The 22,926-nt window shown below is 42.2% G+C and overlaps 1 protein-coding gene, 1 long non-coding RNA gene and 1 pseudogene across 4 annotated transcripts; all 3 read left to right on the top strand.

Annotated features, from left to right (window-relative positions):
- The first annotated feature begins 8 nt into the window (after positions 1-8).
- On the top strand, positions 9-2,181 carry LOC123151474 (uncharacterized). Of its 2 annotated transcripts, XR_006475653.1 has the most exons (5): positions 9-757; positions 1,055-1,155; positions 1,351-1,496; positions 1,576-1,771; positions 1,861-2,181. It is a non-coding gene; the product is annotated as an uncharacterized lncRNA (long non-coding RNA). The 2 variants fall into 2 exon arrangements; XR_006475652.1 differs by having other exon boundaries at positions 10-757; positions 1,576-2,181.
- A 6,308-nt stretch (positions 2,182-8,489) lies between these two features.
- LOC123151199 (probable receptor-like protein kinase At5g18500) lies at positions 8,490-10,151 on the top strand. Of its 2 annotated transcripts, XR_006475541.1 has the most exons (3): positions 8,490-8,757; positions 9,440-9,633; positions 9,735-10,151. XR_006475541.1 is itself a non-coding variant. In XM_044570945.1 (2 exons), the coding sequence occupies exons 1-2, from the start codon at positions 9,469-9,471 to the stop codon at positions 10,041-10,043; spliced, it is 474 nt and encodes a 157-aa protein (XP_044426880.1). In that variant the 5' UTR covers positions 8,490-9,468; the 3' UTR covers positions 10,044-10,151. The 2 variants fall into 2 exon arrangements, 1 of the variants encoding a protein (XP_044426880.1); XM_044570945.1 differs by having other exon boundaries at positions 8,490-9,633.
- A 2,110-nt stretch (positions 10,152-12,261) lies between these two features.
- Positions 12,262-12,400, top strand: LOC123155187 (uncharacterized; annotated as a pseudogene).
- Positions 12,401-22,926: the final 10,526 nt, after the last annotated feature.

The raw sequence follows: 22,926 nt of genomic DNA, 5'->3' as shown, positions 1-22,926 counted from the left end.
CTTGTCACCATAGGTTACACTCTTGAGTGTTGTTCTGGTTTTGAAAAATTGGGAACCTAGAGAGGCTAGACTTGTGCAATGTAATTGCTAATTTGTTCTCTGAGAAGTTTCAGCGGAGGCTTGCTGAGCAGTTCCAGAAGTAGATGTCTGGTGCTGAGGCTGGCGCCAGCATTGGTGCTGCCCAGGATGATGACGATGACGTTGTAGAGCTCGTCCCTGGAAAGACATTCAAGAAGCTGCGGAGAAGATAGAACCTGAAGTGAAGGAACCAGAGATGCAGAATAAGAAAGATTGTCGTAATTCATTATTGTGAAGGGTTGCTTGTTAGTTTTGGTTTGACTGGCATCTACCGTGCCATAGACAAACTCTTGTGAGAACTCTGGCCTACCTTTCATTTCTAGCCCTCTGGTTGAAGCAGTAAAGTTCTTTTATGTTGACTTGCATCATTATTGGTTTGAGTTTTCTAAAAAGTATATTCATGAATCAGTTTCACAATTCTATTGAACCATGTAAGCTATGAACTATATACATTATCTGAGACAATGTTTAGATGAAGAGAATAACCAAAATATTGTGTATACCATCACCAAGTAACAAGAGAAGATAGACCAACATTGATTGTTACTAGTCAATGTACAGAGCTATATAGCGATATACTTCTTCTGGTTGTTTTTTATTAAAATTTAGTTGTTTGACACCCATCTCCCCCAACTAACTTTCAGTGACCAGGTGCCTATCCATGGCGGCAACGACATCGGTAAGATCTCAATCTCTCACTTGGCTTCTCCCTCCCCTCCCCCCTCTCTCTATGTGCTGCAGTGTGCAGATTTGAACTAGGCCATAAGTTTAATAATATCTTAAAAAAAATCTATGCTGCTTTGCTTCATGGAAATAGAGAAGCCCTTGAAGCATTAAAGTTCTTTATGTGCAGCAGTTAATTAAGCTTCATTATTGTTTTGTAATTTTCTAAAAAGTACTTTCATGAACTGGTTACACATGTTTTTTCTTTTGATAGCAGGCTTGGCATAAAGTTTTGTTTTCTGTTGTTTTTCAGTGAATGATTTGGAAAATGTAGTAGCATGGTGGACAAAGGTCACAAACAGATCTTGGCTTCAAAGTTACATTCAAATATGTCACTTTCTTTGCATTCAAGAGGTGAGTCTTTTATAAGAATTTCTTTCTGCTGCATTTTCTAACCGTGTCAAGGCGAACTGATTTTGTCAGGATAATTTTTTTGTGGTGTATTATGATGGTCTGTGAAAGTAATTTTCTGTCTTCTGATTACGGAACCATTTTTTTCTTGTTTCAGAGTATTTTTCACATTACTAATCATACCATGGCTTTTACCAGGATTTGGAGCCTCGGTTTGTTGGTGAAGTAACATTTGAAAGGAGATATTAAATTGTTGTTTGTGATAGCAAGTGACTTGCCTATAGCAGAGGACTTTGAGCATGTCACTGATTTGCAAATATTGAAGGATCCACCTATCCCCATGGGTAAATTCGTTGCTTAGGAAATGCTTTTGCTGCTACCTATTATTAATCATCTAATTTCTTACTCCTTTCATTTATGCAGGAATGGCCTGAAGAGCGGTATCCCCATGTCCTGAAGAGAATTGTCCTTTTATTTAGCAAATGCTTTCTCTGCTAGATTTGTTACTCCTTTCAAGTATCCTAGGATATAGCAAAATAAGTTACAGGAAACACAAAAGAGGGGAGCTAAAGCTACCCATTTCCCCATAAGTGATAATGAATTCTCTTTAGTTGCTTTGGTATGAAATGATACTGAAGGCAGCTTCAAGAAAATATCACGTTGTCCAGTTATCGTGCGGAAATATTAACCAGGGATTTTGACTTGTAGATTTTCAAACTGGAGGATGTTCTCCAATGATATTTAGAAGGAAGGCTTTGATGTCAAGTACTAGAAGGACACAAGGATCTTGGTTGAAGGCTGTGAGGATGTGTATTTAGTTGCCCACTATAAGGAGCCAAGGCAGATGATGTGCTTCTTAAGACAAATTCTAGAAAATAATGTGAGGAATTTTTGCTCTTAGGCAATGAACAATAATGTTTACTCTGCTTAATTAGTTTCATTAGTTTATAGGAAACTTGGATGGTCATTAGTTACTAACAGATGATGTATTTATATGTGAAAATTAATGAAATGTATGTTGTTATTGTTTGCATCTGGTTCAATATTTTTGGATGACATGCACTATAACTTGATGTATATTCTGTTGGTAATTTGAAGTCCACCTATGGGAGGGCTAATGGATGATGGTCAGCAGAAAAAACAGTCTAACAATCGGTCGGAAAGGCTAATGCTAGGCCCAACATAATGTTGGTCGGGAAAGAATACGTTGTGAGATAGTCGGTTGGGAAAGGCCCATGGCATCCCAACAGATTGTTGGTTGGGAAAGAAATCCTTGTCTGATAGTCGGTAGGGGAAGGCCCATGGTAGCCCCAGCAAATTGTTGGTCGGGAAAGGCCTAGGGAAGGCCCAACAGAATGTTGGTCGGAAAAGATACCCCATCGCCAACAAGAAGTCGGTCGGAAAATCTATGTCGGTCGGGAAAGGGTTTTCCCGTCTGGGCTTTCCCCAACAAACAAGGTCGGTCGGCAATAGTCTTTCCCGACCGACTGTCTGTTGGCAGAACCTGTATTCCCAACAAATCTGGTTGTTGGGGATGCAGTGTCGTGGTGTAGTGGATCTATGTATTTTTGTTGGTTTCGTTTGCATACATGATGTTTTTACTCTTTTTGTTTAGTTCAGAACGATGTGTTCTGTGTTGTGTTAGGCATTATTTCATCACTTTTTGGAGTCATTTAGAGCTTTAGCAGTAGGATTTGCCTAGCAAAGTGAAGTACGAAGTTAATGATCAAGGTATGAGCTTTGCAATACATTGTTTTTTTGTGTGCATGCAGGGTGGTAATTAGTTAGCCTTTTAGCTCCTCATTAGCTATGCGATGTTAGTGCTTAGAGGTTAGAAACAATTTCAAATGACAGATGTTAGCTGCGTCCATTAGTATTGACATGCGAGAAGATCTTAATATGGTAATTAAGAAAAAAAATTGGTATATCATTTCATGTGGTATGTTTATTAATAAGTCTATGGTTAGGAAACCTTAGGTCTACTTTGTTATGTTGCAATAATTTAAATTTTATATGTTAAGATTAGGTGTTAATGTACTTAATCATGTATGTAATTAGGTAAAATAATTCATCTTAGTAGCAAACAAGGAGGAGATGACGTGATTGAAGAAATTGTGTTTCCATCTTCGCTGTCCCTTTTGAGGTGATGACCATATACATGCAAGTGCTATTTTCATACTTTTGATAGCAGAAAGAAAAATCCATGTGTAATATTGATGTTCATGTGATAATAGGTTGACTCCGTTCATATAGTACTGGTGACGAATATTTATTCGAACTGTTGGACTCTTAATTGCATTCGCAAGCACATCCATATTGGAGCTAAGGTATAAAATGACACTGTAATTTTGTTAATATTTTTTATATTGATGTACTGTTGTGAATAATGTGCATGCCGCTGCAAATATTATTATTTGTAAATAAATGATTGTTATCATATGATATGAAAAAATTATATAAAGCCGAAAGAAATTAAATGTTTTACTCATATGGTATTAAAATGTTATTATCGTACTATTATGTTTAGTGGTTGTTTGGATAGTGAGTAATTACCCTCGGTTTTGTCATAACATGTTGTAAGAAAATTAGTTTTTACTAGTTTTTCCAAAAGCTCAGTTTTTGCATGTTACAAGAACCAGTTTAGGAAATTTTTGGGGTAGTTAGAGAAAAGCAAACAGAGTTTTAGTTTGTTACGCTAATAGACGAGTTTGAGAAAAAATAGTTCTTTAAATACCGAATATTTGTAACGAAAATATAGTTATTATTTTAGTCGTATGATATGTAAATGTTGTCATCGTACTAGTACTAAATGTTCAGTTACCAATTATTTGAAATGTAAACATGTATGTTGGTTAGGTACTATGGAAAATTTAGTAGTGTATTATGGGAACGTCTTGCGCGACGGTCCTTTCAGGGTGGATGTATCCTTGTGCAAGTCGACTACAGTTGTAGTGAGAGACATGGTCAACGTGGGTTACACAACAGTTAGAAGGTGCATCCGAGCGGTGTTTGGCCCAGGGATGCAGGGGAAAAAATGACAATGGAGGCCTTCCTCGTTGACGGAGGAAATGATGGGACCACTACTAGGAAAAAGCATGTTAATGGCGCACCTATTTTGGCCATTAATGGCGCACTATAGGTGCGCCACTATCATCACGCCACTAGTAACAAGTACTAATGGCACACCCATGATGCGCCATTAGTATATCAGATAATAGTGACGCATCACATAGTGTGCTATTATTATGTCCAACGGTGCGCCATTACTCACCAAAAATTCAAAATTCTTTTTCGTTTTTTTTTCTTAATCTCGGGTCACTATGGCTTAATCTCAGGTCAATATGCTTAATCTCAAGTCAAACCGTACTCCGTGGTCAAACTTTCTGGAAGGTCACCCATCCTCACACTACTCCAGTCCAAGCACGCTTAACTTTGCAGTTCTATCCAACCCCAGCACCACTTCACTTAACAGGCACTTGTTGATATATCTATCATATCAATCCTATTAAACATTGTTGATGTCTAGGACTTTGTTCATGTTCATGAGTGTGATGAAATTTTGAAAAAATATTTCAAACTTCCCAGTCATATTACATATCATATTTTGAAAAAAAAATGAAACCAATTTTTTTTCTGTTAATAGTGGCGCACCTAGCAAATGGTGCACCATTACTAAGTTTGAAACCTTTTTCATTTCCCCCTCTAGATCTTAAAAGCCCCGTATCTTTCGTTTTGTTAGGTTTTTGGGGATTCTGAAAATCTTCAACGGGGTTCTCCCGTTGAATTCGGATATAACTTTTTGAGTAGATGATTTTTCATATAAAAACTTTTTAATCCAAGTTCGTATGCAAAAGTTATGCCCATTTTACTAAATTTCAGAGAGATTTTGCAAATAAAATCAAAATTCATATTTGTAAATTTTCCCAACAAATAGACCACATATCACATAAGAAACTTATTTTCTTTTATTTTTTGACATTTCCATCATTTTCTTTTATTTTTTCTAAAACTGAAAAGGCGGTCCATGGGGGGGGCGGGGTGCAAAGAAAGTTAGTAATGGCGCACCTTCACAAAGTGCATCATTACTATATGTATGACTTGGTCAAACCTTGATCAAAGTTAGTAATGGCACACTTTGTGTAGGTGCGCCATTACTAAGTTTGACCAAGGTTTGACCCAGTCATACACATAGTAATGGCGCACTTTGTACAGGTGCGCCATTACTATGCCAACTAGTAATCGCGCATTACCCCTGATGCACCACTGTTAACAATTTTTTTTCAAAACTAGTAATGGCGCACCACACACCAGTTGCGCCATTAGTAATATGTCAATAATGGCGTACCTGTATCTGGTGCGCCACTGCTAGGAGTGGACAGCTGCCCGTTGGGGCTTGCGGCCTGTCACAGGTGATCGGTCGTGGGGGTCGTACATGAGGTTTGCAAACAATTCCAATAACTCAATGTATGGTCAGCCGATAGTGTATGTGGAGTTCATTTCAGTCACTGATGTTGCCGGATGCAGTAGCAGGGGTGGTGAGGTCGAGTTGGCTATCATATCAGCCCCTAGCGTCGGCCCATCGGAACTGACGGGCGGCCAGCCTGTGTATGACACAGGATATTGGTCTGTGGCCGTTGACATGAGCGAACACGTGGAGGGATTGCTGGAGGCGCTAGATGATGATCATCATTCTTCTGCGTCTTCAAAGGGCAAGAGTACTGCATCATCAAAGGGCAAGACTTATGCATCGTCCAAGGGCAAGAGTAGTGCATTCTCGAAGGGCAAGAGTTCTGCATTGTCCAAGGGTAAGAGTTCTGCATTCTCGAAGGGCAAGAGTTCTGTATCGACGGAGGATGACGATGATGCCTTCATGTAGTTTTTTAGCTGTATTCCAGTTCTACCATTTAATTCAGATGTACTTGCCTTATTAGGTGACTCTCTTATTGTATGACATTATGTTCTACTCCCTCCATTTTTGTATACAAGGCCACAAACTCATATTACAGGTACCAAGGCAAAAGTTAATGTCTTCTAAGTCAATGTTGCAAGGCAGCTTGTCTCCTTATTTGCCATGTAAATTAATGTGTATCTTCTCTTTCATGCACATCAAGCCAATGCTCTCACTCCCGTATGCATGCAAGGGGTAGTTAATGTCCTCCTTTACTAGTACTACGAGGTAAACATCATTAATATTGCATCGATTAGTGTTAGTGGCCTTGTATATCTGCAAATTATTATTTTGATAGTGGCCTTGTATATAAAAATGGAGGGAGTATCTTAATTTCATTTTGTAGTTGTTGCACGATGTTCGATAATTATGTTCTAAAACTATATTTGTTTTTCATTACGACATGGTACAACCGCAAATAAGATACATCGTACTACTGAAATGAAGCTACATTTAACTACTGAAATAAAGCTACATTAAACTGCAGAAATTAAGATACAAACGATTGCGAAATTTAATATACTACCACAGGAATCTGCTGAGTCCAGCGTGAATATTTTTCTTTTCCATCGCCAGCTTCTTCTGCTGCCTTGGCCTCACAGCATCGGATTCCCGCCCGTGGAAATGAGCGTCGTCGCGTGGGAATCCTAGCCGTTTGCCACATTACAGGTTGTCGGGCCGCATGCGTGGGAATCGTCATGTGAGAATCAATCACCGCAGTCTGCAAGAGGGACGCTGTCGCGCGTGCAGTAGCAACAGAGGTGCCGCCTACAGGTTCCCGCAACGTGTGATTAATTCCCGCAGTGTCGTCGCATCCGCTGAGGTAAAAGAAGCAAAAGCCGGTCTGATTCCCGGGCAACAACAGGGCATCAGCGTTGTCACTCATTATATTCCCACCCGTGAAATTTCTCGTCCTCCACGCGTGGGAATCATCTGCAACAGCCACATCTTTTTTACCTCATCCGCCCGTGAAATTCATCGTCGTCGCGCGCGTGGGAATCATCCCGGTTTGCAATAGGACAGGTTGTCGGGCCACATGCAGCACAAACAGTGCGGCCGCCTACTGCGGTGGCGGCATGGCCCACAGTCTCGTCGAGCGTGCAGCTATACCTGTCGGCCTGGGCACGGGCAGAGGCCGCCTCACCCAGTGGCGGCGGGCCCACCTGGCCTCACCCGTTCCGTCGTGGCTCGGGGCACTGTACGAGAAACGTTTTACCCGGGCGGCCACCTCCTAGCGTGGCGGCATGTCCGGCCGCCTCCAGGCGTGGCGGCAGGTGCCACATGTCGCCTGCCGCCATTTGTTAAGGGGTCCTTTTTGTCAATGTTTTCGACGAGTGGTCTTTTTTGACAATTCTGTTGGTCAGGGGGTCCTTTTGGACAAAAAAATCGGCGTTTCGGCAGCGGCGGCGACCCGGCACGCTCCCGGATCGAGGTAGAGCCTCAACAGGTCGCTTCTCGTGTTTGTTCTTAATCCATGCCGGAACCTGCAGTTGCTACTCGTGCCCAATTGCAGATTCACGGCGACTTGTTTTCGGCTGCCACGCGGAAGCTCGATCTCCCACCTGCGCAAATGCCAGTGGAGACTAGCAGTCCCCTGGAGGCTGACGACGGTTTGGTGTCTGGACGCTGCACACACTGGCTGAAGCTTGCGGCGACTCAGATGACCTGACGAGCCAAGAGATGTTCCTGCTGACCGAAACAAAGGGATAAGGAAGCAGAGGTGCAGGATCTTTGATTCCACTGGGATTGGGAGACTACAGAGGTACTGACTTTGCTTCCATCTTGACTCCTGCGCAATGATTTTGTGCTTAAACGTTTTAGATTGCCTAGCACTGTAATTAAACAACCTGCTAAAATAACCAGCACATGAATGAATGGAAGTGCACATACAGTGAAGGCAATGTTGACAAGCAACTCTGTTGATAGGCACTGCGTTTGCAACCTGCAAGTAAACTTTGAACCGCATATTGGCAGCGTCATCTAGCTTGTTCCAGTACATGGGATGTGTGAAGATTATCCCTCTTGCGACAAGCCTACCATGCGGCTATGCCTCTAAGTCGTGCCCCCACACGTGGGAGATATAGCCGCATCGTGGATGTGACAGGAGTAATCGGATATTTTTGATGCAGTTTTTTTTGGGTCCTATTTGTGTTCAGGATCTAGATCGAACCTCTTTGCTTTAAAAATCTGTCACGCCTGCAGATCAATCTACAGCGGACGAAGAATGCAAGTTCAGAGAACTCGCAACAAGTTCAGAGTTCAGAGTTGAGGTGTGTGTTGGGCATGGCCCACTGCGGCACTGCCAGGAGAGTGCGTGTGTGACTCGCCCAGCTGGGGCTTACTTGTACGCGGGTTGGTGGATGCTGTAGTAGACAGACAATGAGAAAAGTGTAATCTCCTTTCCCCTCTCGCACGCTCTCTCCTCACCTACTCTGTTCTTCCCCTTACCCCTCTTGTTCTTCCTCGATTCCTCATCTCCTCTAGTTCGGGCCCTGACAAAATCCACGTCTAGACAGGACTGGGCAACATCTGAAATTCATGATCGCTGCAGAGGACTGCAGTCTGCAGCTGAGCTTCTTAAGGTAATCGCTGCAGAGGACTGCAGTTGAGCTTCTTGAGGTAATCGCTTCAGTGGTCTGCAGCTGAGCTTTCTTCAGGTAATCCCATTGCCAGCGAAATATCCGATGCATGATTGCTGTCTTTAGTTAATCATGCTGCTTCTTTATCGTGTCATTTTTTTGTGCCAGCGAAATATCTTCTCCTGCATGCATGATTGCTGTCTTTAGTTACAGGACATGCTGCTTCTTTATCGTGTTCAGGACGCTTTGGACCAATCATCCACACAGTGTCATCTTTGATTCAAAGAAATCCCATTGGAATTCTGAGAAGTGGGCTTCTTTTAAATGTTTTCGTATAAGAACCTTTTTTTATTCAAAGGAATTATATGGAATTTTGGAGGATTCTGTTCTTTGGGATTTCCCCCCTATAAAGCTTGTCTGATTTGTTGGACTGAGAACCATATGAATTTCACGCGCAATTCAAAAGAAGAATATTTATTGAGTCTAACCTCGTGTATTTGTTCCATTCAAAAGTGACATGTTAAGAGTTTGTGACATGTCTCATGCTAAAGTGTAGCGCTGTCTAATGTTTTCCTAAAAGTGTAGTATAGTAATAGTATTGAAAAAGAAGTGTATTGTCATGAGCGATGAGAATCTAAGAGCCAGATCTAATAGACCCATGAAGAATGCATTTTTTCTTGTTTTAAGGGTATTGTGTTTGTAACTGCAAATGGATCACCGAACTATTACCTCACAAAAAGTTTTTTTTCTTTTCGAAAAGGGTTTATCCCCTGCCTCTGCATCAGAGTGATGCATACGGCCAATTACCTCACAAAACAAAAAGTACTGCAGCGTATTCTATTTGATGAAAGCGCAGAACCAAAGGCCCTATCGTTATCACTTCTGGAGCACATCACCAACAGTTTCTCTGATGACAAAGAAATTGGCTGTGGTGGCTTTGCAAGGGTTTATAAGGTATGCATATACAGTAACTCTCAGTTAGTCAGCTACCCTCGTCTTGATCATGGTTTCTGTGACACTTAAGTTGACGCTGCCAAAGCATGTTGCTGTTATAGGGAATGCTTGACAATGGCACTGTTGCTGTGAAGAAGCTTTGCGATATGCTTGATATGGATGAGAAGAAATTTAGCGAAGAAATTCGTTGTCTGATGAAGGCGACGCACAAAAATGAAGTACGGTTCCTAGGATATTGCTCTGACAGACAAGGGGAAATGGTAAACTGCGAGGGAAAACTTGTCTTAGCAGATGTACGACAAAGGCTACTCTGCTTTGAATATCTACCTAAAGGCAGTCTAGATAAGCACATCACCGGTAGGCTGATGTCGCATGTATTTGGTTCAAGCATCCATTTATTTAGTGTTTAGTGACTACTGACGACTTCAAGTTTCTCAAATACTAAACCAACTTTCTGCTCTCCGTTTTCTAGATGTATCTTGTGGACTTGAATGGAGAAAGCGCTACCAAATCATCAATGGAATTTGTGATGGTTTATATTATCTGCACCAAAATCACATCGTTCACTTGGATCTTAAGCCGGCAAATATACTGCTAGATGATACTATGTTGCCGAAAATTGCTGATTTTGGTCTATCGAGGTGCTTTGATGAAAAGCAAAGCCGGGCTATTACATCAAAACGTGACCTAGCCGGCCGCCACCGCCCAAAAAGCTAGGGTTCTCCGCCTCCCGCCGGCGCCGGCGCCGATCCGTCCCGTCTCCGGTGGCCTTAGGGCCATGGAGGCGGAGTGGATCTCAGCCCTTGCCGGTGGGAGGGCTCTATTTTTAGATCTTTTTTCGAGTTTTGTTAGGGTTTGTGTCCTGCTCAGGAAGACGAGACCGTGGCGGCTCCCTGAAGATGGAATAAAGGTCTCCCCGCCTAGCCCCCGTTCCGGTGATGCGTCGAGCATCATAGGTGGGCGTGTGGAGGTGTGTCTCCGGCTGATCTGTCTTTGGTGAATTTGCTCGGATCTGTTCGTCGTTTGTTTTCGTTCATGTGTCTTCAGGTTGGTTCCTTCTGATCTACACTCTTCATCCGTGGCGGTTGCTGTTCTGGTGCGTTGGTTCTATGGGGCCTTAGCACGACGACTTCCCGACTGTCTACTACAACAAGGTTTGCCCGGCTCCGGCGAGGGAGGGGCGATGACAGCGGCGCGCCTTCGGCTCGCTTCAGTGCTTGTAGTCGTCGCTAGGTGGTCTATGGATCTGGATGTAATCTTTACTATTTCTAGCGTTCGTTGTACTACCTTGATTGAAGATGAATAGATTGGAAGTTTTCCCCCCAAAAAAAAACTAACTGGAACTATGTAAGCTTGCTATGACTCCTGTAATTTTTTTTGTTATGTATGAATGAATATCAATCCCCTTTTCTATTAATTGATTAGATTTATAAATATTCATGCAGAGGATATTTGGCACCAGAATTTTATACGCGCAGACAGATCACATTCAAGTTAGACATTTATAGTCTTGGTATGATAATCATAGAGATACTAACAGGAGACAGGGGATGTGCTGATATTGACAATGTAAGATGAGTTTGTTCTAATATAAAGGCTTGATTTCAAAATTACTGTGTTGCACTGCTTTGTATAATATCATTCTTCCATTTAGACGTAGCATAACATCATTTTTGTATCACATAGTACTGCAAGGCAAAAATTAGCTGCACAAGAATCAAACATTTTTCCCATGGTATCGGTAACCGTAAAATTATATACGTATGAATAATGAAATGTTTCCACGATGCATCTTATGCTGTTACCATCTATTAAAATCTAGACGAGCAGTGTTATAAGTGTAACATGTTTATAGTGATGCGTGTTAAATTGTCCTTACTGTTAGACGATAGGCTTGTAGTCGTGTCAACTTGTATCAATATTGTATACGTGTGATCTGTTGTAAACATGGCCGGTGGTTAGACTAGATTGATATCTATCTCCTTATCTTGTGTATAACTTGGAGTAGAGGTCAAGGCTAATAACCACCGGCCGAACCTTGTAATCTTGTGCTATATAACATGTACGCGTCCCTGCCAGAGTGCATACGCTTCCACCAATTCTTTCATGGTATCAGAGCCTGCCTCGCTCACATCCATGGCGACGTCTTCAAGCTCCACCTCCTTCCTCTCGTCACCATTTGCACACAGCGTCACCGAGAAGCTCACGACAGGGAACGAGGCGCTATGGCGCCCAACCGTGCTCTCGGCGATCAGGGGGGCGCAAATGCAGGGCTACCTCGACATCGACCAGGTAGTGCCCCCTCTGAACGTTGAAGTCACCTCCGACGATGGCAAGACCAAGTCGAAGGCACCCAACCCGGAGTTCTCCGCGTGGTACGCGAAGGATCAGCAGGTGTTCTCCTACCTGCTGTCCTCCCTGCTGCGTGAGATGGCCATCCAAGTGGCAACCCGCCAAACCGCCGCCGAGCTCTGGAACACGGTGAAGGGGATGCTGGCCTCGCACACCCGTGCCCGCACCGTCAACGTCAGAATTGCGCTGGCGAATCTTCAGAAGGCCAAATCCAACATCACTGAATATGTTGGTAAGATTAGATCTTTATGTGATGAACTTGTTGCTTCAGGAAAGAAAGTAGATGAGGAGGATGTTGTGTCTCATATCCTTGCTGGACTCAGTGAGGAGTTCGACCCCGTGGTTTCTGCCATGTGCTCTCGGGTCGAGCCGATGACCGTCCCCGAGTTGTACTCGCAGCTTTTGAGCTTCGAGACACGTATGAATCTGCGCGTCGGGTCCTCCCAGTCCTCTGCAAACGCAGCCTCCCGCAGACGCTTCAACAAGCAGAACAACAGCAACGGCGGCGGCGGCGGTGACCGCGGCCGCAACTTCCCCAAGCAAGGCAGTGGCGGCGGTGGTGACCGCGGCCGCGGCAAATTCAACAAGCAGCTGAACCGCGGCAACATGGGGGGCAACAATGATGGTGGCGGCGGGAACTACAACAACAATCCCGTTGCCAAGGTTGCTTGTCAGATCTGCGGCAAGCTCGGGCATCGAGCATGGAAGTGCTGGAAGCGTTACGACTCCTCCTATCAAGGAGGGGAAGAGCGCTCGGTGAACGTGGCGGCGGCTCCCCGGTACGGTGTGGACACGAACTGGTATATGGACAACGGAGCCACTGACCATATCACCAGCGACTTGGAGAAGCTGACTGTCCGGGAGAGGTACACCGGCGGCGAAGAAATCCACACTGCAAATGGATCAGGTATGACTATCGATCACATTGGTCATACAACTATTTCAACCCCTGATCGTGATCTTCTTTTGAATGATGTCCTTCATGTTCCGGAGGCCACAAAAAATCTGATTTCTGCAAGTAAACTTGCCATTGATAATGATACCTTTGTTGAAATTCACCCTCATTTTTTCCTTGTAAAGGATCTGGAAACAAGGAGGGTCCTTCTTCGAGGCAGGGGTAGAGGAGGTCTCTATCCTGTCAAACACACCGGAGGAAACGTCAGGAAGCAAGTGCTAAGTGTCACTAGACCATCTTTGGACTGGTGGCACCGACGTTTTGGTCTAATGTCAGACGAGACAGTTGCATCATACCAGTGGCTTCTTCATGTATTTTTGGAGGCAATGTCCCAAACGGCACCCATTTCAGCAATCATCGATGGGGATGGTTCAATGGCTAAAGCAATAGCTACTGTCTGGACCGGAACAGATCATCGTTTGTGCACGTGGCATATCGAGGAGAATATGGTGATCCACCTCCGCAAGAAAAGCTTGAGGAGAATATGGTGTAGCATGGTAGGACGTGCGCTGAATTGAAGGGATCACCTTCAGGAGCACAGTGGGGTGGCCATGGTACATCCATCCTGCCCGAGGGAATCACAAAGCATGTTCTGTCATAGCCCTGCAAAACAGAGGAAAAATTACTACTTGTACTAACCTTGTCAAGTGTGCGCATGTAATAAATGTTGGACATAACTAAACACGGAAGAATGAAATGCAACATATGGAAGAATCGAATGCTCATTCCTTTCTCTCCGCTTTTTGCGAGGATCATTACTCTCGACGTAATAAGGTTAAACATCATAATAACAATTAACACCAATGTTCAAACAGTGGATATCCCATGTGAATCTAATTTTTCTTATAAAGCACATGCCAAGTCTGTTGATCCCAGTCCAGCAATTGCACAAGAAGAAGCGAGCATCATACATATTGAGCAACATAAGCTAAGAATTGTTTATAGTACATTCCAAAATTAATAGCTTATCATCTCTATTGATCTCCAAATCTCACCTATCAGCCAAATTGAAAAGAATACATGTTGAATGAAATGTATAAGTGTACGAATGCAATGATTGAACGTTCGTAGATCTTGCAGTCGGGGCTGGATGAATGGGGCTGGCCGTCGAGGCCGGCGGCCGGCTTCATCTAGTCCCGCAGAACATGATCCATACCCAACCACGTTGCCTTCGGACGAGATGCATGGCCAGATCAAAGTGTGGCCATGCACTACTAGGGAAAAGCCTATACACAGAATCTTACCAGCAGCGCGCTATAAAATCAGGCGCTACTGCTAAGTAGCAGTAGCGCGGGCTGTGGAAACTCGCTGCCGAAACAAGTTTATCAGTAGCGTGCGCACTCCAAGCGGCGCTACTGCTAAAATTCCCACGACGCCGCCGCGAGGCCAGTTATAGCAGCAGCGCATTAAAATAGACATCGCTACTGCTACGTAACGTAGCAGCAGCGCATTCAGGCAATAATCGCTACTGCTAAATTAACTACAGATCTCACTAGCCTCATCCACAGATCACACTCACACACACTCACGGTCTCCTCCTCACCCCCCGCGCCGCCGGTCCTCCCCCGTCGCCCCTCCCTCGATCTGCACCGCTGTCGCCTCATCCTCCTCGCTGGACTCGGTATCAGCCTCCTCCTCCGTCCTCCCTCCACTCGCCGCTGGCCGCCCCCTCCTCGCTCCACCTTCCTCCTCGATCCGTCCTCCCTCCACTCGCCGCCGGCCGGCCCCTCCTCGCTCCGCCTTCCTCCTCCGTCCTACTATCTTCTCCCTCCTCGAGTCGCCCCTCCTTGTCCCTCCTCCCTGATACATTTTGATTTAGTAGGCTTTCATATGTAACATTTTGATTTAGTTGATTTAGTATGCTAGTGGATTTAGTATGCTAGTTGATTTAGTCGATTTAGTTGATATGATTCAGTTGATTTAGTAGGCTAGTTGATTTAGTTGATTTAGAACATTTTGATTTAGTTTATTTAGTAGGCTAGTTGATTTAGTTGATTTAGTAGGCTAGTTGATTTAGAACATTTGATTTAGTTGATTTAGTAAAATGGTGCCACCACCAGCACCACTATGTCGACTGTGCAAGTCAAGGTGCGCCAGCAGCCTTGCAACTGGCAAGCTATTCGGCATCTACTTCCATCCGAGTTTTCGTCATGCGGCGGTAAGAAATTAGATGAAATGTAACAACTATTTTATTTTTAGTGTTGGCATTACTGCATTGTGTCATTTTGCTTTTCTTACACAGATCGTCCCATGCAATGTGAGATTGAAATTCAACAAGCTGATAGGAGACACTATGACATTTGAGGCTCCCGACGGGCCGTACACTATGGAGGTCGAGAAAGGACGCAATATGTCACAGATTGGAGGAGATGGATGGGCCCGTTTCCTCGCTCGCATGTGTCTTACTGGTGGTGAGTTGATCAGATTCTCCTTCAGAGCAGAAAGACCCAAGCTGGTTGTCATTTATATCAACCTGGTGGAAGATGATGAAGATGACGAAGATGATGAAGATAATGAGGACCCACTCAATAAAGATGATGAGAACCCACTTCATGAAGCCATCATAGCTCAAAGAATGAGGCTGAGCGAGGAGGAGGTGTGCAACCTATGGGACATAATTCCGCCACGTGATGACTTTGTCGGGGTGCCATTCGTGACCCGCCTGACAAGTACCATGGTCGATCGGCATGAAATGGTATGTTATATGTACTGCATGTAGTAATTTGATGATATATATATGCTTTATTGTTATACTTACAAATACAAATTATCCGATTATATGCTTAGTGAATCCGATGATATGCTTAGTGTAGAGTCCAATGATATGCTTTGTGGAATCTAGTCGATGATATACTTTAGTGTAGAGTCTGATCACATGCTTAGGCTATTTATTAATTGATATGTTTTTCTTATTCAGAGATTGCCAAAGAACCTATCTGTGAGTTGTGGTATCAAGCCTGATGAAGAAGGCTCAGTTGGACTACGCCTTACCGCAAGGGGCTCCGTCACCACATGTACTTACCGCATGGGCACAGATGGTCGCACACACTTGAACTCGGTTGGGTGAAAGAGATTCCTCGTTGACAAGAATCTTCGTGCTGGACAGGCCATCCTAATTACTATCAGGAACACCCATCGCCCAGGCTTGAGGATGATGATCGTCGTCGATATCATCTAAAACTACATATGTGTATGTGGCTATATCATCTAGAACTACATATGATGATCGTCGTCAATATCATGTAGAACTACATATGATGATCGTCGTCGATATCATGTAGAACTACATATGATGATCGTCGTCGATATCATCTAGAACTAAATATGATGATTGTCATCGATGTCACCTTGTACTGCTTGAGGATGCATGTTGAGTATATATGAAATTGTTATCTAGTACTCCCTCGGTTCCAAATTACTCGTCGTGGTTTGAGTTCAAATTTGAACTAAAACCACGATGAGTAATTTTGAACCGAGGGAGTACTACCTAATACCTATAATGCTTTATGAAATTGATATCTAGTAGTACCTAGTATCTGGAAATTGCAGTTTATCGAAGCCGGAATGGGGAAATGGTGAAAGATATAACAGTAGCGCTGGACCGGGAAATTGCTACAGCTAAGTAATAGCAGCGCGTTCCTAAAAAGCGCTGCTGCTATAGTCAATAGTGGTAGCGCGGGTACAGGTAGCGCTACTACTAAGAGTTATCTGTAGCGCCTTATTGATAGCGCGGGTACCCGCGCTGCTGATAGGCCTAAAACCCGCGCTGCTGCTAGCCTTTTCCCTAGTAGTGATGGCAGAGAGGCGTAGAGGACACAAACAACCAATTGGGATGTGGGAAAGAGGTTGCCTATAACCTTGTGGCTATAAGCACCCGCATGGAGGACTGAGAGGTGGGATAGCGCCGAATCTTCGTTGAAAAGGTGGTGCGAGATCGCGAGGGAATTGGGATGGAGGGAGGGAGGGGCCACGACGCGCGGCTAGATCCTGTCAGCGAGGATTAAGAGTCATTTTACCCTAGCGGCGGCGAGGAATAAACCCTACCGAACGGGATAAAAATCGAACTGAAAATAGCCCTGAAATTTGTACCGAGAATACCCTTGAAATATTTGGGAGGGAAAATCTGAACAATTCAAAATATTTTTTCTCCCGAAAATGTCCCTCGAGGTCTGATATAATACACGTGACATCAGCGTATTGCATCGGATCTGGACCATCGAATTCGCTTCGATGGACGGTCCATATCGTCCGGATACACTGTAAAATGACTCTAAATTAAAACACGAGTCTCTCTTATTTCTCTTCCCAGGTTGTTTGGTTGTGAATTAGTATTAGCCTGACTTCCTTTTTGAACAGGGGATTCCTAATCTAGGTGAGTGGTCAGTTCTGGTGGGCTGCAACAAATCCACCACCTACCTATCGACGAGTCATGGTCCCATGACCACGATGTCTGTGTGAGCATGCTGTGGGTATGTCCAGGAACGAGACTAATTAGCCTCGATCTTGACTACTAATTAATCAGGCCTGCAAAGTTAGCTATGACTTCACTATTATTAGTGCAAGTATCACATCACACTTCAGGAAAACCTTTTATGTATATGATGGCTGAAGATCCATGCGTAGAGGCAGCCCTTCTCCTCGGCGGTGGAGGGTTGTTACACATCGCCGCCCGCCGGCCGGTGCCTCCCTCCTTTCCTCTCCAGCTAGCTTTAGATCTCCTCTACGCACATATATAGCATTTGGATGCAGATGGGTGAATTTATAGGGCAGGGAAGCAGGGGAGGTCCAATATTATTTGTCAATACCCAACTGCCAAGTGTACTTATATTACCTTTTAAGTAACCAACATTGTGTGGAATTGATTCGCACCAACGATTTTTTTCACTGTCAAACGGTCCAAATTTAGCGCTTGTGCATTCACAGTCTGGTTGGTGATGCCATTATTAGTGGCTAACGCAAGTCCTTCATGAATACTTATTTAGTCTGGTTTCTTGGCGTGCCTTTTTCCCCTCCACCGACTTGTCAATGTGGACACGTTGTATACTGAAGCAAAACAATCCATCAACATCGATGATGACAAGAGGATTGGTTTGATCTAGCCCCATGATAGTCTTGCTTAGTGTATTGATTTGCAAGAAGAAATGACCAAGGATGTGCATCACACCGGTGAACAACCACCATCTGAGATTAGAATAAATGGTGTACCGCCATGACATGACTAGTAAGTTTCTAACTATTTTTAAAAGTGAAAGATCTTATATATATATATATATATATATATATATATATATATATATATATGAAAATGGGTTAGTACTATATATATATATATATATATATATATATATATATATATATATATATATATATATATATATATGAAAATGGTTGTGTACTCCTGGGAGTATGTACTCCCGCTTCTCATATACCACATAGATGAATCTTTTATACCACTTTATTATTTTTAATATACTTTATTAGTAATTATTAGATACCCCAAAATGAGTTCCATGAAAAAACTCATGTGAATCTACATATTTTTAAATGTTTACGTATATACTGATGTGTTTGTACGTGAAAAGGGTATATTACAAAAAGTACATCGCAGATGATATTTTTTCAACAAAACTCGTATCGGGGTATCTTAGAATATTTAATAAAGTATATTGAGAATAATAAAGAGTATATATATATACAAGCAAATCTATATTGGAGCGTCCACTTCTCAGGCTATTCCGACTAGAGAGTTGTCTGCGATACAAGTTTTTGCACACCAATCATAACTGGAGCCATGTGTGATACTTCCACCGAAGGTTCTTGATAAGGGTTGTCAGCATTACATGATTTTCGTAGATGGCTTTTATCTAGAGGTGCTCACCAAAGTAACCTGACCACCTTTCGTTTTAGCAAAGCCGCCTACGATACAAACTCACTCCTTCCTGGCTTAGATGAAGGTTTATATGTATTTGTGATAACAACGTTACCATGTGAAATTCATGGAAAATTGTGATCAGAATTGTTAGTTCATGGATCGCTCTCGTGGTATCTACCTCATGACAATACATGAATTGCGATTAAGAGACATCTGAAACAGTGTGTTTGGTCACGTGACATGGCTTTACTTTGAGAGATTTCGTAGGAGGGAGATTGTTTTTTTATTATTGCATCAATATGTGTGATCGAACCGTACATTTAGAGCAAGCTTGTAGACCAAATCTAAACAATAAGGTCAAGGAAAGTAGGTTCATGTTTACATTGCCTATTCAGATTGTGGTGTTGTTTTGAATGGATATGATCAAAATTCAGCACTCCTACTGAGATTGAGCGATATCTTGATTATCCATGTATGATTGAATGAATTGTGAGTGATTGAACCATTGCCTGGATGGCCTAAACTCTGATCTAGCGCACGAGCATGGATTTCCCATCGACGTTTAAGACAAGAATGATCGCTTAGCCCTCTTCTCCATCCATCCAGCCATTGTTTTCAAGAATGGAGTTCATAATAACCCTCAATTTTTAAATAAATGGACGCATGTTTCCCTCTTTCAGAGGTAACATTGCGTAGATGAAATTTTTTGTGCGAATCGAACTAATAGGATATAGCATCATCTAAGTTGATTCCACATACATATCCGCGTCAGATGGTTGTACACCAAGTATTGATGGGTGTAGTACAAGTATTGCTTCTGTACGTACATCCATTTTATTATTTCTAGAAGGAAAAAAAATGCACATGTAAGTTGAGGGGTGATCTTGTATACATCTTGCACAAGTTCTATTACATCTGAGATATTTGATTTCAGTTATGACTTATGAAGCCTATTGCAGATTCCCATTAATGTTTTTTCTAAGGAAAACAATGATAAATGTGTGCAATTAATGTAGTCTATATTGTAGTAAGAAAGGCATCCAAATTCAACCTAGGACCTGAACCCAGAGGTTGGTGTGCACCATAATAACATGACATGTCCAATTAACTGTCACAACATGTTAGATGTACGATGCCAGTCTGGCAACCATATTCCCCCAGATGTAATATCTATGGTTGATACTCTATGTGTTATACTACAGTTGTATAAAAGGCATGTGAGCATATGACATGTTAAAGATATACTATTACCATGAAGGTATAAGATAGCAAATCAAATTGCTAGAAGTCAAGTAATTGAAATTCGAGATACCTATGCACATGCCGATAAATATATACATAGAAGTTTGGTACCGTAGCACCTTCACATCAACAGTTCCTATGGGATGAGCATATTTACTTTCCAAGTCTTTTAGTCTTGTTCCTATAGTGATGCAGAATGAAGATCATACATATGTTCAAGAAGTAGCAAACATGTCTTATCTAAATGAGTGGCGTAGGCTTGAGAAGCATCGAGGATTATTTTGTTGTGGCAATGGAATGTGTGTGAGCAATTTTGTTCGTTTGACCTTTCAAAACTCCTTCACGGAGCCGGATTGGAAGGAGAAGCAGTGCAAGGACGATTTGTTTGATCTGGCCCCCATGATGGTCCTACTTGGCATCCATTGATATGCACGGATAAACGACCAAGAATGTATACAAACCGCCACCTAGGATTACAGGACATCATGTGTTACCCATCACATGTCTGAAAATTCTCTTCGAGCTTGTAAGTGGAAAACCGTAAATATATAGAAGCAACATATAGTGAACTGTCTGTTTTTCAGGCCACTCTTACTGTATAGTCTGCCAACACAAGTTTTTGCACGTTGACGAGTAAGACCATGCCGGATACTTTAGTTTCTCTGGAAACTCCTTATATGTTCCAGAACCTAGTTGGGAGTACGGTACGGACGTGAAATACAAATTAGATTAGACTTATATATGCATGTTATCAAGTACTCCCTCCGTTCCAAAATAGATGACTCAACTTTGTACTAAAGTTAGTATAAAATTAGTACAAAGTTGGGTCATCTATTTTAGAACAGAGGGAGTATATTAGTTCTCTCTTCAAATCATTCAAAAAACTATATTTATGCTCTCTGCTAACATTTATTCTAAGTTAACACTTGCATCTTCTCTTGACTTGGCTTGGCCAGTCGACAAACGTTGAGCGGCTAGATAGAGGGAGAATTGTGTATATCAGAGTTGAGAGAGGGGGGCGAGTGGGAGGGAAGTGGGAACCATGGGATCCCAATCAATGGAAGAAAACGAAATGAGATTTTGCTTTTTGAGGGTTGGAAACAATACGAGATTACTATAGTAGCAGGCAGGCAGGACCAGGCCGGATGCGTTGCGAGCCGTCAAATACGGGGCGGTCTTTCGGCCGGTGAGCGCCCTCCCAAGTGACGTTCTTGGGCCGGCCCATGCGCAGACCATGACACCCACTTTTTTTTAATTCTGTTTATATCTTTACTTTTCCCTTTTCTATTTTTTCCTTGTTTATATTAATTTGGAATTACAAAATGTTCCAAAATTAAAAAATTCTACTTTTAAAAAATAGCTTGATAAATCATAAAATATTTGTGAATTACAAAAAATGTTCAGGAAATCATGAAATTTTCCAGAACTAAAACTGTTTGTGATTTTGAAAAACTGTTCGCATATTAAAAAATGTTCACGATTTCGGAAAAAATGTCGAGAAACTAACGTTCACGATCTTTAAAAAATGTTTGTAGACTAAAAGTGTATACAAAAAAAATTCGGGGACTTAAAATGAATGTTCTCAAATTCATAAATATTAGTGATGTTTTTTAAAATATTCAAAAAAATTCAAAAAATCACGTATTTTATAATTTGTACCCAAATTTTCAAAACAGTTCATAGATTATATATTTCAAAAATATTCATAAATTTAAATTTAGTTCCTAAATTAAAAAAAATGTTCGTCTACTCAAAAAAATATGTTTGCTGATTAAAAAACATGTTCATGAGAGTATTCAAAATTTCAAAGAAAAAACTCAGGATTCATGAAAATATGTTAGTGAATTTGTAAAATAATTATGGTTTCAAAAATTATATGCAATATCAATAAATCACTAATTTAAAGTTTGTTTAGGAATTTGAATATGTTCACAAAATAAAAAATGGAAAAAATTAAAAGGAAAAAAGAAGAGAAAATATAAATGAAAAAATGAACATGAAATAAGAAAAATAAAAAATAGAAATGGAAAAAGAAAAAAAGGAAAAAAACATAACATAAAAAATAAAAACCAGTTTATGTATGGTTCTAGAACATTTCCAAAACTGTTAGGGAAAAACCAAAATGGGCTGGCCCATACACGGGAGGCACGCGGGGTAGGGGTGTGCGCCACCATCTTCCACACAGCTCCTGGTGATAGGAAGATGCATCATTGGAACGAGGGCAAAGTGGGGATACCTTATTCCCCACCCAAGATGACACCCTCGTCTACCCACCTTCTATGGGCCACCTACTTTATGCTCCAAGAGAGCGGAACTACAGCTCCCACCTATAGATCGGGTCCTCCTTGTACGCCCTCACAGGCGAAGGCGGAAGAGGTCGGCGATCTACCGATGGAGGAGATGACGGGAAGGGAAAACCTAGATGCTATTCCTTCTCTAATCTACCGATGGAGGAGGATGACGGAGGAAGATGTTTAGTTTTGTTTGAATAAAATCCATCAAGCCGAGACATAACAATATATATTTACATGGGCTATGACTATGCAGTAAACCAAACCGATTAAACAAATCCAAGCGCCTGTCTTCATTGGCTACATCCAGAGTCCTCTGTAGTCCACATCTCGACAGCTGAAGTAATGATCACACATGGATCTACTACATAGCCAAGTGGAACTAGGCCAAGAATATTTAGTGCCATCACTAAATCTTTTCTGCGAAAATTGCAATGCTACTCCAGGAAAATTGTAAGATGAGACAGAGATACTTTACATATGTGTTTTCCTTATTGCTGATAAGAAGAAGAAAAAAGGGCCAAGGAAGGAAGAGCATGGCCGATGAGTTTCAACTTCGAAAAACATATGGAGGAATGTTC

This window comes from Triticum aestivum, chromosome 7A, assembly GCF_018294505.1.
Source record: "Triticum aestivum cultivar Chinese Spring chromosome 7A, IWGSC CS RefSeq v2.1, whole genome shotgun sequence".
In the NCBI taxonomy this organism is placed as follows: Eukaryota; Viridiplantae; Streptophyta; class Magnoliopsida; order Poales; family Poaceae; genus Triticum; species Triticum aestivum.
Note: the sequence above shows the minus strand (reverse complement) of the source record. Positions and strands in the feature narration are given on the sequence as shown.

Excerpts from the sequence above, each read along its gene's own strand:
- LOC123151199 (XM_044570945.1), top strand. The coding sequence starts at position 9,469 with ATGCATACGGCCAATTACCTCACAAAACAAAAAGTACTGCAGCGTATT. Across the intron at positions 9,634-9,734 it reads GCTTTGCAAGGGTTTATAAG|GGAATGCTTGACAATGGCAC; the intron begins GTATGCATATAC and ends TTGCTGTTATAG.